Here is a 16,350-nt window from a genome sequence, read left to right as displayed (position 1 = left end):
TATGTTTTTACACCCTCTGGCCGTTGTGGTAGTTATTTGAGGTTTTAATGCCTCTTCTGTTAACGTCTTACGCTCAGTAATGTGGTCTTTAATGGGGGTTCAATGGTCCATACAGCTGTCTTTGTAACTGTCCGAGACATTACTGCCTGTATTGATTGGTTTGGATACCTTCATCAGTGATGTGGACACCTGATTGGCTCGACTTCTTTGACAGTCTTGGGTGATGTCATGTTGAGTATGGCTTGCACCTTCTTTGGGTTTGCTTCTATTCCTCTTTGGGACACCATGAATCCCAAGAGTTTCCCTAAGGCCACGCCAAAGGCACACTTGCTGGGATTCAACTTCATCTGGTACTGTCTAAGGGTGGCAAACATCTCCTTCAAGTCGTCCAGATGAGCAAGTTCTTCTCTACTTTTGACGAGCATGTCATCCACGTACACCTCCATGTTTTTGCCAATCTGATTACTAAACATTTTGTTCACTAACCTTTGGTAGGTTGCTCCTGCATTCTTTAGTTCGAAGGGCACTACCTTATAGCAATAAAGCCCTTGACTTGTGATGAAAGCAATTTTCTCTTGATCTTCTTCAGCCATTTTTATCTGATTATATCCTGAGAAAGTATCCATGAACGTCAGTAACTTATGCCCGGTTGTAGAATCCACTAGCTGGTCTATCCTTGGTAATGAGAAACTATCTTTTGGGCAGACCTTGTTCATGTCCGTGAAGTCCACGCACATTATCCACTTCCTATTTGCTCTCTTCACCAAGACGACATTTGCAAGCCACTCAGGATAGTAAACTTCCCGGATAAAGCCTATCGACAACAGTTTGTTAACTTCGTCTATAATTGCTTTGTTTCGTTCTGGGGCGAAGACACATCGTTTTTGCTAGACGGGTTTTCTTTTCGAATTCACGTTCAGCTTATGCTGAATGACTTTTGGAGATATGCCTGGCATGTCCTCATGACTCCACTCGAAGACGTCCAGGTTTTCTTTAAGAAACTAGACGAACCCTGCTCTCATTTCTAGACCCAGTGTCGTCCCTATTCTTGTTGTCTTTGTTGCCTCTCCTCCGACCAATTCCACTATCTCCGGGGTTTCTATTTTGTCTTCTTCATTCTCCTCGATCGTCCAGGTATGATTCTCCTTTGCTGCTAGCACAGCTTGGTAGCACTCTCTAGCCAGAACTTGGTCTCCTTTCACCTCGCCGACATCGTTTTCTGTTAGGAATTTTACTTTTAGGCAATTGGTGGACGTAGCTGACTTCCATCGATTGAGCGTCGGCCTCCCAATGATCACATTGTAAAACGAGGGACAGTCTACCATTAAGAAGTCTAACTGATGGCTCAACTGCCTCGGGTAGGTCCCTACTGTTACTGTCAATGTCACTATGCCCTTGGGATATACTCTTTCTCCACTGAAACTGACGAGGGGAGAGTCAAAAGGACACAACCTTCCTGGGTCTAGCTTCAGCTGCTAAAAAGCGGGAAGGTAGATGATGTTTGCGGAGTAACCATTATCTACAAGGATTCTCTTAGTGTTGAATCCTTCTATTGTGAGCATTATGACTAAGCGATCGTTATGAGGCTGCTCCACTCCCCTTGCATCTTCCTCGTTGAAGAACATGTCTTGGTACGTCCGTCTCTGCTTAAATGGGGGTATCATGTGGATGTTGTTCACCTGCCTCTGACATGCTTTCTTGAGGGATCTGAATGATCCCCTATGAATGGTCCCCCTGTGATCGTCTTTATTTCTTCAATCACATTCTGTGGAGGTTGGGTTGTGCTATCTTCATCTCTGGGTGTGAGCTCGCACTGTTTTTTGTTACCGTCCCTGAATCTGCTAGATTCCCCTTTCTTCACATACTTTTGCAGTTTTCCTTTTCGTATCAACTTCTCTATCTGCTCTTTTAGATCTCGGCAGTCTTCTGTGTAGTGACCATGATCCTTGTGAAATCGATAGTATTTCTTCTTGTCTCGGACATTAGGGGATGAATGTAATGGTCTTGGCCACTTGAGGTAGTGTTCATCCTTAATTTGTGCCAAAATTCTGTCGACAGACATAATTAGAGGGGTGAACTTTACCGTTCGAGGAGCTTTTTCGTCCTTCCGTTTATCTTCGTCACTATTTCGACGACCTGGACGTTCCCTTTTTTGTCCTCTACGATCATCTTCCTTCCTTCCCTCTTTTCCTGGCTTTTCTTCGTCCATTATGGTTGTTAATGCATCTTCAGCATTCATATACTTTTGTGCCTTCAGGAGCATTTCTGTCATCGTCTTAGGTGGATTCTTTGTAAGCAAAGCCACAAATTCCCTAGATTTCAACTCTGCCTTAAAGGTCGTCAACTGTACTTTATCGTCAGCGTCATCTACCTCCAGGGTTTCTCGAGTAAAGCGTTTCACATACGACCGCAAGGTTTCTTTCTCCCCTTGTCTAATAGTGAGTAGGTGGTCCACTTGTCTCTTAGGACGTTGTCCTCCGACGAAGTGGCGCAGAAAGGCGCTACTTAACTGCTCAAAGCTGTCGATGGACGAAGTTGGCAACTTTGTGAACCATTCCCTTGCAGCTCCTTTAAGTGTAGTAGGGAAGGAACGACACAATATTTCGTCAGGAGGCTGTTGGAGGCCTAATGTCGTCTTGAAAGTGTTGAGATGATCCTAGGGGTCCTTAAGCCCGTCAAATGGCTCAAGCTGAGGCAACCGAAATTTCGTCGGCATTAGGCGTTCCAAGACCGTCGCGTTCAGAGTTTTGTTCGTCTGGAGTAGTGGGCCTTCGACAGTCGCTTCTTCCATGGCTATCTCCTTCATCCTCCTAGCCGGCTTTGGACCAGTTCTCCTTTCTGTTGAAGCCATTGCCTCATCTCCTGATTCTGCCTAGTGAGCTTTTCAACGGTGGCCGCAAGAGCTTGGACTTGCTGGGCTAAGGCCGCTGAATCCTGGTTGGACTCCATCTAAATATTGAAGTTGATAGAAACTACGCTTTCGAATCTAAGTACGAAAATGTCGTCCCCACAGACGGCGCCAAACTGATAAAGCACAAGCTCGTCAGTTATAATGAATGCGTCCAGATGAAGCCAAACCCCCGTCAGCTGTAGTGATAGAAAGTGGAAGGTTATTCTCTCGGAATGGTCACCGGTGTGGTGCTTGCCACAATGCCTCCGATGCCAAAGTTAGTATAAAAAAACCAAAATAAAACAATGTAGCAAATCAATAAGAAGTTTATTTTTTTTTAGTGTGTGTTTTTGTACCTTGTGCTAGTGCTTGTGAAGGCCTTATATATGTTTTTACACCCTCTAGCCATTGTGGTAGTTATTTGAGGTTTTAATGCCTCTTCTGGTAACGTCTTACGCTCAATAATGTGGTCTTTTATGGGGGTTCAACGGTCCATACATCTGTCTTTGTAATTTTCCGAGACATTACTGCCTGTATTGATTGGTTTGGATGCCTTCGTCAGTGATGTGGACATCTGATCGGCTCGTCTTGAGGAGTACCTTGTCAGTAACGCCGCCATCGTCCGTGGAAGTTGCGCTCGTCAGTCCCGTCACATTCCAAAATTGATTTGGTGATCGTGTTGATGGCCCTAATTTAATAAGATTTGTTCAACCGCATACTCTTGGTGTAATATTCACTCCACAAGTAAAAGTGTTTGTGGGGTGTAAGAGGCAAGAGCCGGAGTTCAAGTCTTCAGGAGGGAGTTTCACACACATATACACTTAAATTAAGTTAGAGTAGAATTTCTATCTTGTATAAAAAAAAATTAAAAAAAAAAAAGATTTGTGTCAATTTATCATCGAATCTGCCCAATGAACAAACAAGTTTAACTTACCTAATAAGGGATATTGTTACTTTTAAAAATAAAAAAAAAAATTCCCTTTAAGCTCACAAAGGTTGTCAACGGGTACAACTATTTAGATAATTAAAATGTTGGCTTCCATTATTTCGTATCTAACCAAACTAGTTAATGAAACTTGAATTTTGTTTTGTTTTGTTTTTTTTTTTTGATCATTTGCTGATTTAGGATTCACACCATTAATAGGATCGTCTTTGTCATTACTCGTTAGGTCCAAAAGTTGGCTTTTGGTGTAAGCATCAATGGGATGAATGTGTGTAATGACTTTCCTTTTAAAACGAAAAAAATAATTTGACAATTATAACAACAACTAGTGAGAGGGGAATCAAACACATGATTTTATTTTATAAATTAGAGTGGTAATAATGAGTCTTTATTTATAAATATACATATAACGAGAGGGAAAACTATTGAATATTTCAGGAGTACCATGAATGCGTACTTCCCCCTCTCATATAAATTTTGGGTCCCAACATAAATTTAATTAGTGGGACCTATAATTATGTAAGAGGGGGGAATACACATTTATAGTATTCCGGAAGTACTCAATAATTACCCTAGCGAGAGAGGGGAAGGGGGAGGAGGAGGTATGGGTCAAAGTTTAAACCAATGACAAGTCAGTTGAATGTATATAATTATAAGTTGTAACCATCACTGATAAAAAATAGATTAATTATATTACATCATTTTTAAAAAAATAATTCAATAGTTACAACAATAGAAATGGAAATTTGAATTTTGGTTTCCCTAATCAATGCCGGCTCAAGGCATGAGGCAACTAGACAACTGCCTAAGGCCTCAATGAAAATAAGGCCCCTAAATTTTTACCAATAAGATATATTAATTAAGTCTAAAATATTTACCAATAATTAAAAAGTATATTTTTTTATCAAAGAAAAACCAGAAAGACTAAAATCTTTACATTAGATGTGACAATGATTGTTTGTTTTTATTAATTTTAAAGTGTAGAACTCATTAATTTCCCACACACAAATGTTTTTTTGATACAAGATAGAATTTCTATTCTAGCCTAATCTAAGTGTATATGTGTGTGAAACTCCCTCCTAGCGACTTGAACCCTGACCCTTGCCCCCCACACCCCACAAATGTTGAAAGAACTCATTATTCTCCCACTAGTAAATAAATTAATGCTCAAATTTTATTTAGACATATTAAATATATAATTTTATTAAAACCTTCAATCATAATTTTGTGGTATTTGGTTGTTTCACTCAATAGATAGTGTTTATTTTAGTTGTATAGTCATTGAGTAATACGATTAATTCATTTTAAATAAAAAATACCAAAATTTAAATAAATTTTTATTAATATTCAAAATATAATAATAGACCCTAATATTCAAAAGGTATAATTTTTTGTAGTTTTTATTTAAATATGTGACAAAAAATTTAAAACTAAATTATTATTTTTAAATCGTTCTGTTAAATTTAAATTATAATAAAAAACTGAAAAATTAAAAACAAAATTAAAAGATAATAATTTGTGGCAAACATACTTTCATTCAAAAATTAGCATGGAACAAACTGCATATTAATATTTCGAGTTATGAAACGTGCGAACCAAATGACTCTTGTGCGCGGGATGATGTCTCCTTGGAGTCAAGAGTTATGCAACTAATTGACCTGTTCTTGTGTCCCATGGACGACAATCGCTCCCACTGACCAATCATTTGTTCATTTCTATGCTCTTCCTGCTAAAATTTAGGTAACTATCCTTGGATTAGGATCCAGTGCAATACCTAAGGTGTTGCGTATTGCACCGGGTGCAATTCACCTCATTTGTCTCACAATTTTTTTTTTTACTTTTTACTTTTTCGACTTTTACTTTTTTACTTTTCATAAAGTTTTTTTTAAAAAAAACTTTTTTCAATCAATGGTTGAGATTGAAAGTTATTTTTTGCAATTATCAATCTCAGCCATTAAAAGCAATTGTATCAGGTGCAATACCCTAGGTATTGCATCAAGTACAATATCCTAGGTATTGCACCTGATCTCAATCCAGTGTCCCTTACCTTACCTTTGTACACATTATTGCTGTTGTCCCCAATTAATATACTCATTAATTACTCAGTTAGCCATTTGCATCAGCATCACCAATATCCAAGTCTAAAAGGAAGTAAAGGAAATTAAAATAAAAAATTATTAGTATTTGTATTTGAATAACTTCATTTTATTGTTTTGTCTATGTTATTTATTTATTTACCTATCAACCTATTATTTATTTATTTTTGTGAAATAATAACTATATATATATAGATATTAAATTGGAAAATAAAGGGCATGTTTGGTTGAAGATTTCTAGTATCGTTATTCAGTTTTCAATTTATGGAAATACACATTCGAGTATTATAGAAATACGTATCAAAAGTATTATTGTTGTTTAAACATGAAAAACTATTGTTTAAACACTATTACCAAACATTGCCAAACTCATCTAAAAGAAGCATGCTACAAGCATTCCCTAAAAGAAAATGCCAGAAAATAAATATGAGATTGAAACTCACCCACACCTAGGGGTGGCAATTTTTATCCATATCCATGAACCCACCCATAACCTACCTTATTTGGATAAGTCTTAACCTAACCCATTTGAATATTTGGATTAAATGGATAAAGACCCATTAGGTTATTTAATTAGATGGGTCTAAATAAATAAACCTACTAATACCCACTAAACTCATCTAAAATCTAAAATTTAAAATTTAAATAAACAACATAACCTCTAAATTTTTAAACCAAAAAATTTGGCAAGCTCTCAGTCTCACCTTCGGTGTCACTCTCCTTAACATTAAAATACATTCTTTCCCTCATATTTTCTTCAGTAACATTGTCGTAGGTGTAAATCATTTGGGCCAAGTCTGACATCCATTTGAGAGACGAGTTGTACCAATGGGTGTGCTTGTCTAATTTACGATTACGTTTAAGACAAAAATGGAAAGTGAAAATAGCTTAGCAAAAGAAAGCAATAGTTGTTAACCAAAAAAAAAAAAAAAAAGCAGTAGATTAGAGTGGCCTCTGGAGTATTACTTTCATCACGTGTGTTTCAGCTTTTTATCCATGTCCCTCTGTTTTCTATCTTCGTCTGCCATGTTTTATTAAGCTTTTGCAGACAAATTGATACGGACCCCAGACTCTCTTATCACACCAACAAGCTAATTAATGCCATTTTTTTTTTTCTGAATTACAAGGCTGTCATATACTCACCTTACGTAATTACATGTACACCTAGATCCCATACCCCGATGGGCCCATAAACCCAAATTGGTGAAATTTTTTTTTAATGGAATATAGAGAAAATGAAGAAATTATTAGATATTCATGATATAGTGAATCTAAAGTTGTTTTCTGCCATCATAATATAGTAGTTTTTATGTGCAAGACAGGACAATTCATTAAAACCTGTGTTATTGTCTTGGGAATTTTTGGTTTTTAGTGTCTTGTGTAATTTTGGACATTCTAGGGGTATTTTGGTAATTTTGGATGTCCAAGGGTATATTGGTAATTTTGGAAGTGTAGGGTATTTGGGTCATTTTGGGTATTTAAGGGTATTTTGGAAGTCATTTTTGGTATTCAACTAGTTTTAGAGGTATTTGGATTATATTGGGTTAAATGGGTGGTTACAAATTAAATGGGTTGGGCGGGTAATGGATAATTAATTTATATATAAACATGTCATAAATGGATAAATGGGTAATTACACACCCAACTCATTTATGACCCAACCCATTTATGACTCAACCCACCCATTTGTCACTCCTACCCACACCTAACAAGTCTTTAACTACAAAGAATGCCCACCATTTTAGGTGTAACCATGGGAGAAGGTGAACAAACTTGTGATGATCATCATCATGGCCGCCTTGGAGTTTTGTTTACTTCTTTTTTATGGTCAGTTTGGATGGAAGAGAGCAAAGTAGAGTTTGCTGAAAATTAGCTAATTTCTAGCTAACTCTACCCATCTTATATAATAGTAGATCTCATTCATTAACTCAATTTTAACTAGGGTTTGTCAAATTAGTAGTTACATGCACACCCTCACTTGTAATTTTGAATCTTTGATATAATTGGGGCAATGACTTTGCTTTACATTGGTTATCAAAATTATATTATTCAAGGAAAAATTATTAAAGATGCTCTCCAAGTACAATCACATAATACTCATTTCTTTACATGAATGATAGATTTCCATAAATTTAGGACCCGTTTGGTAATGTTGTTCTAGTAACATTGTTTAAGTGATGTAGAAATACATGTGAGTAAAAAATTATTGTAGAAATACGTGTTATGTTGTTTAAACAACGATATTTAAACAGCAATAACAAACAGGCCTTTAATTAGTGGTACCTATTATTATATGATTGGGGGAAACATCAAGGGTAGAATCCAAATTACTGAAGAATGAAGAATCACTCTCATTCCAGAGTGGATCATTTTGTCCCTTTCTTCCCTCTTTACTTTCATTATGTATATATTTTCAACCAAAGGAAGGCTCTTCAATTTTATTGAAAGTAGCTAAGATGGTGAACGTATTCATCTCTGTCTAGCCGTGCCTTTCTTGGACATTCCTTTTTAATCTATCTAATACAAGTTTTTTTTTTTTTTTTGAGAAAATATAAAGTGAAAGATACCATATTATATGGTGCCCTTTTCTTTCATGTTAAGAATATGAAAGAGACAAGTCATTTACCTTTTCTATTGTATATATCTTGACAAATTTTCTATAAAATATATGTTTTAATTTTTTAATTACTGTCATATCATCAAATATAAAGATAATCCCCTATTCAAAAATATATTCTTTATATCACAACATTAGTTTAACAACAATAATAAGAAGTTTTAATCCCAAATTTTGGGGCTGATTATGGATTAACATATTAGTTAGGACTCTGTCACATGTATTCTTAATTTATTTTTCTTCATTATATTCTATCTAAAGTCATATTCTCAGTTACTTTTTTTGAGAAGTCTTTTATTATTATTATTATTATTATTATTATTATTATTATTATTATTATTATTATTACTTTTACTTGTGTTAGTCTTCCCCTTTTAAGTTATCTTAACTTGAATCAACTCATTTTTTATTACTGGTGCAATAATCACATTCCTCTAAACATGACCAAACCATTTCAAGCGACTCTCTCTCCCTCTCTCATTTTTTCATAGTTTTAGACTTTTAGTTATTAAAAAACATGAAATGCAAGATTTTTTGTAATTGTGATAAAAATTGTAAGTACTTGGAAATTAATAGTCCAAGCCCACTAAGAATAGTAGTGCCTTGTCCTTCAAACCAAGCCCAAACAATAAAATTTCTATAGAGAGTGGGAAAACAGTTCTAGTGTAATTTTGGGCAAAGTTCAGGTCTAAGGCTGAAGAACCAAAAGTACCGAGAAAAAGACACTTCAAGTAGTAATTGAGAATAAAGCTTTCCTCGAGCAAGTTCGAGGATTGGTTCTTATATATGATTGATACAAGTTCTATACCAAGCAATGCATTGTTCACTTTCTTGTTTGTTTAATTCTTAAGGAATAATGTTCATCCCTTTAACTGGGAGGTTTTCCTTCCTTATATACCCTTCTTCTTTGCATTATAGCCCTCCACTTGTATGCCTCAGGGCCTTTCTTGAGACACTTGTCCCATCAAAGTTACGTTGAAGGTGGTAGAAAGGGTTGCTAGTTGTGAAACTTCTGTTCAAGTGTCATGTCCTCATTACTGCAGTTAATAAGGTTGTTGCGGTGCATTCAATGCGAGAGGGGAAGGTATACCTTAAATGAAGCTCCCTCCCATCGTCATGACTCCTTTCAATGGTCCTCTTTCCTCTAAGCGGATTCTCATAAAACACTATCTTGCATCTCCTTTCCTCTCGGGTCAATGAAGTTCTCAGATCGGATATGCTTTTACAGGTGGAATTATGTGTGATACTTCATGTTCAATCCTCCTCAGTCCTCAGACACCCTACAAAAACAATGTCCAATTAATATAGAATTCAAAATGCATTACAAATAAACAGAGAACGTGTGAATTACTGGTATGGAATGATTGGCAAGATATTTGTAGATGTAAAATCTAAACTATTCATGCAAATTTATAAAATATAAGAGTATATAATTTTTAAATTTCACATTATTTATTTTATAGGTAGATAGTGAGGGAGGGGGATTTGAAATTTGCAACCACATACATGAATAATATAACTCAATGACTATTCTCTAAAATGTATTTCAAAATTTGACATCTTCTAACAATATATATTATATTTAAAATAAAACTCATATGTTTCAAGACTTCCAAGCATTATGTAAAAACAAAATGTTTAACATTTAATAATATCTTCTCATACACTATCCCAACAAGGTTCGTTTGTTTCTATTATTACTCAAGATCTGAAATTCTGAAGTAGAGAAAGGAGTTAGAAGCCTTTGTAGCTCAGTTGCATAACATGTTGTTGTTTATTAGGAGAGAGAGAGAGAGAGAGAGAGAGAGAGAGAGAGAGAGAGAGAGAGAGAGAGAGAGAGTGTGTGTTTAGTAAGTAACCAAAGTAAATCAAAGTTATTTATATATATTTTTTCAAAAACCCCAATTATTTCTTAGGCTTTAAACAACATTGTTTTATTTTGTTAATTTTGAATTAATAATACACAATTGAAACAAATCATAATGATACCAAATATTCATTTGACTTTATTAGAGCTATATTAGCTCAATAGCATAAGTCCAAACTCAATTCTTATGTTATATGCAAGTCAAGCCATAGGCCCAAGCCCAATCTTTCTACTATGTGCAAGTCAAGTCTCCTACTTCCACATCAAAAAAATTGGGCTTGGGCTTATACTATTAGTCTAATATATCTCTAACAGACTTGAAACAAGAAACTCGTTGTAAATTATTACATATACTAAATAATTGTGATTTTCTTCTCAAAAAAAAAAAAATTTTGTGGTTTTTGTCATACTATATCCCCATAACTAGAACCAAAACCACACGTAGATTAGTGGTGAGCTCAATAATAAACTAATTTCTATGCGAACGTATATCCCTATCGAGTCATTGATAGAGTTCAAAACATAGTAAACCCGTAATGGTTAGATTTCATAAACATAATCAATTCACTACAATAATGAAAGCATATATTTTCTTAGTTCAGGAAAAAGTGTAAACGTTTGCTAAATAAAACCAATTTTATAAAAAATTGAACCATTTTAAAAGCAATGAAATATCTTATGGACAATTTCTTTTTAATCATGATTGACCCATGTATTTGTCTTGGGCCCATTCAAGCTTCAAACATGGTTTAAGCAATGGCCATTATGTGGGTTTGAGTTGGTTCAAGACAAACATTGCTTAATCAACAACTTTTATAATGACGATGAGCCCTATCATTGGGCTTTTACTCATCCTTAAGAAAAGTTCAATCAAAGACTTTTTACTTTTTAGGCTTGGGCTAATCCATAATAAATTAGGTTCAAACAATTACGTTGGACCCAAGTGTTGAACTTGAGCTTATCATGGCTCAAACAATGGTCAAACTCATCCACATGTTATGTACATTATAAATTGGATTGACTATGGGGTAAGTTCTAGTGAGCCTCTATATGATGGTAGCAGGTAGGAATGTCACGTTGTTTCAAACAATATAGTTTGTCTATTACATATCAACAAAAAGTATCAAGGTAATAATAGGCGGTTGGGTGATTTGTCACTCGGTACACAAATATAGGAAAACTGCGATTATGACTACTACTACTACCTTGCCTTCTAGGCGAAACACAAAATAAAATAAATATTTCAAACATGCAAACGACGAACAACATACATAATAATGTCATGTTAATTAATGAAATAAACATACAATGACATGATCGGCCACCATAATCTATTTGAAGTCTAGCTCTCAATATCTCCTATAAAGTCACCATTGTGAGAGACCGCAATCTTCACCCATTTGTTTTATTGGAACAAACTCATATGGATGGGTGAGGCTATGTGTAATACCTCTCAAAATGATGGTTCAACTAATCATATTTGCTCCCTAGATTGAGGTTTTTACATTGAGAGTCACTACTTATTCAATTAATGAAAAATAAGAAAGTCGTATAAAGAAATACACCATTGTATTAATTGAAAATTACTTTACAAGGCTTTGATCCTAGATACAATATAAGAATTACATGGTTTTGGTCCTAATTACACTATAAAATACAAAATTACATTTGATAAATCCCTGTTTATGAACTCTTGATCTTAATTTGAATGCTAAGTTAAAAGGTGAGAATGTATTAGACACTCATCTCATCCGACGAAGGGGTTTTCTAGACTATAGTGGCCGATGTCATGCTACATCATCCAAAATCCAAACTATCAACATATCATAAAAAAATAATAGCATGTCATTCTTTATGAAATTTGAATCAAGCATCTAAAGTTTCTGAGAGAAAATACTCAAACATGTCATCATGATCATCACGCAATTAAAAACATAAACAAGCATACTATTTATATAAGTGAATGCTTTAGCATTTTTTTTTTTTGTGATACCATTGAAAGGGAGATAACAAATTTTAAAAGATTTACAAAATAGCTAGGTTGTACCTGCATTGGCAATCTAGTTGCCATATTACCTACGGGCCAAACTGGATTAAGGACAACTTTGGAGACTAAGTACAAATTAGAGGTCAGTCCATTTTGGTGCAAAAAAATTAGATCAGCAATCATGATCTTCTCCTACCAATCTGGGCTCTTCGTTGAAATCCACGGTTTTTGACTGTGAGAACTGCCTCCACCATAGCTTCTTGTAGAGTTCCATAAGCTGAGCTTGTTGTACTACTAGCTACTCCACAAAACATGATATCTCCCTGCATATTCTTTGCTTCATACGCCAAAGCACTTATTCTAGCTTTCTTACTCCTAACCCCTACAATTTTGATGATCAGTTGCCATTGTCCTGTTGTTGGGTTGAATTCTGAGCTTGATTTTTTGAACTGTTCGTTGATGCTTGATTGATTGGCAAAAGAGTCCTTGTACCTGCAAGACAATTTTTGAGCAATTAAGACCACTTCCATAGGATTAGGTTCTTTACCTTCATGGACTACAAGGTTTCTGTGATTCCAAATGGTCCATAAAGTAGTACAAATATCTTGCATATATCCCATTGATTCAACTTCTCTTAAATTATGTCTAAATAGCAAGTTTTCAATCCACTGCTACACTGAGGTAGGTATTGAGAAGATCAGATGTGTGACTAAAGTTGATCCATGTCAACAAGCTCTAACAAAAGGATAGTGCAAAAAAAGATGTGATGTGGACTCATCCCCTATGTTGCACAAAGGGCAGCTGCTATGGGTTGAGATTCCCCTATTTTTTAAGGTGAGGAGAGCAGGAAAACTATCATGTATGAGTTTCCACACAAAATTGTAGATTGTCAAAGGTACTTTAATCTTCCAAATGATTTTCCAAACCCCATTTTGGATATGAGTTTGCCTGGACTGGTTTTGGGAAGAGGAGTGAGAATCTTCAAGAAGTAAGTTGTAAGCAGTTCTGACTCTGAAGTCACCATTGTTTGAGTGTTTCCGCAGTAATGCTTTAGCATATTAGTTTTTCAAGAATATCACACAAACATAAGAATTAGCTCAAGAACAATGCGTAATAATGTAAATTATTTAAAAGAAAAAAAATCATGGGAGAGTATGAATTTATTAAAGAACATCATATGATTCATTCCTTAGAAACAATAGATGCTTCAATCTTAAATACTCCATGTCATCTTGACAAAACATGTTTCTTGAAATCATAAATAAATTGAATAGAACTATTTAGGCAACGGAATTGTTTCATCACGGAATACAACCTTTTGCGAGGAAAATATTAGGCAATGAAATAATTTTGTTGGCTTTTTTTTTTTTTTTTTTTAAATTATCAAACTATTTAGTGACAAAAAATTTTGTTGCCAAAACATTTGGTAACAATAAATAGGCAACAAAAAGTGAGGTTTAGCAACGAAATTGTGAAGTTTAGTGATGAAATTTTTTGTAACTATAGACCTCATTTGATCTTGATCAAATGCATAAAAAAGCTAAGAAATACCACTTGCATAAAATGAGGTTTTTTATTTTTATTTTTTTTATTTAATTTCTTAAGATTTCAAAGCTGGAAGTATAAAGGGGAATGCAACTAAAGAGTTGGTCACATAACGAGAAAGGGACCACCAACAACTTTATGGCTGTACTTTGAAGCTTCCTCTAAAAACTCTAGGAGAATAGTGTGCTTTGAACTCTTGGGGAGGACCTTGAATGAGATTTGACTAATTGAAATATAGTAAATTTAATTATTTAATCATATATTTTTAATACTTTTTTTTATGTGTGGACTGAAACTATATTTTTAATAGCTAAGACCTAGCATGTGGGATTTTAAACAACAGCTTTATGGCTGTACTTTGAAGCTTCCTCTAAAAACTCTAGGAGAATGGTGTGCTTTGAACTCTAGGGGAGGACTTTGAATGAGATTTGACTAATTGAAATATAATAAATTTAATCATTTAATTATATATATTTAATACTTTTTTTCATGTGTGGACTAAAACTATATTTTTAATAGCTAAGACCTAGCATGTGGGATTTTAAATGTGAGGTAGAATGGAGGAGACAATGATCAAACTTAAGACCTCATATTCTGGTACCATGATGAATTATTAATTGTCCAAAAAGTTAAAGAAATAGGAATATAATAAATTTAATCATTTAACCACATATTTCTAACAAATTGAAATAAGAGTAAGTAAAATCAAATTACATAGCCGAATTTTTAGCCCTGAAAACCTGACAGTGTTTTGTCCATAACGTTTTGCTCAAAATCAAATTGAATTGAAAAAGGTTTGATTTGAAAGATAACTCAAAATGTGACAACTTTTACAAAAATAGCCTATTGCAAATTTGAACTTTTACCATGCCAAAATTGTCCCGCAATGTGAACCTAAAACTGCTACTAATTATTTTTGCTATAACTTTTTTGTTAAGTTTTTGAATTATAATCCAATTTTGGGCCTAAAAATTTGCTATTTTATGGCCTGTTTGGATGTTTAAAAAAGGAGGGGGAGTAGAGTAGAGGGAAGGGGAGTAATTCAATTACCTTGTTTGGGAGTTTTTTAAGGAAGGAGGGGGAGGGGTTTGAAGGGGTTTGAAGGGGTTTCAACTACCTCCAACCCCCTCATTTTTAATTCCCCCAAATTGGAGAGATTTGGAGGGAGAGTAGAGCACATAAAATTATTGATAAAGTAAATTACCTAATTTACCCTTATTATATTTATAAAATTACAATGTTAAAAACAAGGGGAAGGGCTAATTACTCCCTTCCCCTTACTAATTATAAAAACATCCAAACAAGGTGGAGGGTAATCATTCTCCTCTACTCTCCTCCCCACTACTCCCCTCCCCTCTACTCTCCTCTACTCTCCTCCCTCTCTAAACTCCCAAACAGGCCATTAGAGTCAAATAATGTGGAAATGATTTATGGTTTTTTGAATAATTAATTATTCTTCCCAACTTAAGGAGAATTAGTTTAAAAAAAAAACAATTAAGGATGTTAATTGATCATTTAATTTAAACTCATAATCTCAAAAAAGTTACCTGCCCTAATTTATGTAGTGAATGCATCCTTATGATTATTTTGAGCTTAATTACATATAATTATGACATTTGATTATTAAAATTAATTCCCTCAATAACCAATCATAATTATCTATTCTCATATGTGATCAAGTCTAATCATGCATATGCATACTAGTCGTTAAAACTTATTGATTAGGCCATAAATTTTATTCTAATAGTTTTGATCATTCGGAGTTTTATATTTGTTTTATATGAAGAGTTTAGAAATCCAACAACCAAATTATGATTTTACTCTCGAATTATGAAATGAGAGTTTTGTCCCCCAATAAGGTTAAATGAATGAATGTGACAAAGTGGTTTCTACATTCAAATGACTAGATTGGGTTGAAAAACCCTCCAACCCAACCAATCTAAGCCATACATGTCCTAGACATAACATATCCATACAATTGTGAGACCTATGGAGAATGGATAAAACCATGATTAAAGTTGACAATAGACTTTCGAGAAAGGAAAAAGTATTCTATAAAAGAGAAGAGGGAGGCTCAAGTCGAGAGCCACACTAGTCGTGAAGCAATAGCACATAGGCGCTAACATTTCAAACAATATTGAAATTTTTATAGATATACTTTTTCCCTTGTTTTGGTGGTGAGATCAAGTTAAGTTAATAATATAATAATGATACTACTACAACAAAACTCACAACTTTTTTACAACTTGTTCACGCAAGGAATAATGAAGCAAAACAAAAATAGTGAGCTCACATTTCTACCGCTTACCATTTGTGACACTGATAAATTGTGACGATAATCCAATGTGTGTAAATTTGAATAAAACTTTTGGTGCTTCTACCAACTCTCATAGGTATATCTGGCT

At 34.5% G+C, this 16,350-nt stretch overlaps 1 protein-coding gene across 1 annotated transcript; it reads right to left on the bottom strand.

Moving 5' to 3' along the window:
• Nucleotides 1-1,001: 1,001 nt before the first annotated feature.
• LOC142624941 (uncharacterized) lies at nt 1,002-2,949 on the bottom strand. The gene is made up of 3 exons (XM_075798662.1): nt 2,827-2,949; nt 1,680-2,656; nt 1,002-1,422 (listed from the first exon to the last, which is right to left on the bottom strand). Exons 1-3 carry the CDS (start codon nt 2,947-2,949, stop codon nt 1,002-1,004), a joined length of 1,521 nt encoding a protein of 506 aa, XP_075654777.1.
• Nucleotides 2,950-16,350: the final 13,401 nt, after the last annotated feature.

This window comes from Castanea sativa, chromosome 2 (assembly GCF_040712315.1).
Source record: "Castanea sativa cultivar Marrone di Chiusa Pesio chromosome 2, ASM4071231v1".
Taxonomy (NCBI): domain Eukaryota; kingdom Viridiplantae; phylum Streptophyta; class Magnoliopsida; order Fagales; family Fagaceae; genus Castanea; species Castanea sativa.
Note: the sequence above shows the minus strand (reverse complement) of the source record. Positions and strands in the feature narration are given on the sequence as shown.

What these genes read in the sequence shown, in the direction of transcription:
- LOC142624941 (XM_075798662.1), bottom strand. Translation starts at nt 2,949, where the DNA reads ATGGAGTCCAACCAGGATTCAGCGGCCTTAGCCCAGCAAGTCCAAGCT. An exon ending in TTCAACAGAAAGGAGAACTG is followed by an intron (nt 2,657 to 2,826) that starts GTCCAAAGCCGG and finishes AAGGACCCCTAG; the next exon opens with GATCATCTCAACACTTTCAA. An exon ending in AGAAAGCATGTCAGAGGCAG is followed by an intron (nt 1,423 to 1,679) that starts GTGAACAACATC and finishes TCCCCTCGTCAG; the next exon opens with TTTCAGTGGAGAAAGAGTAT.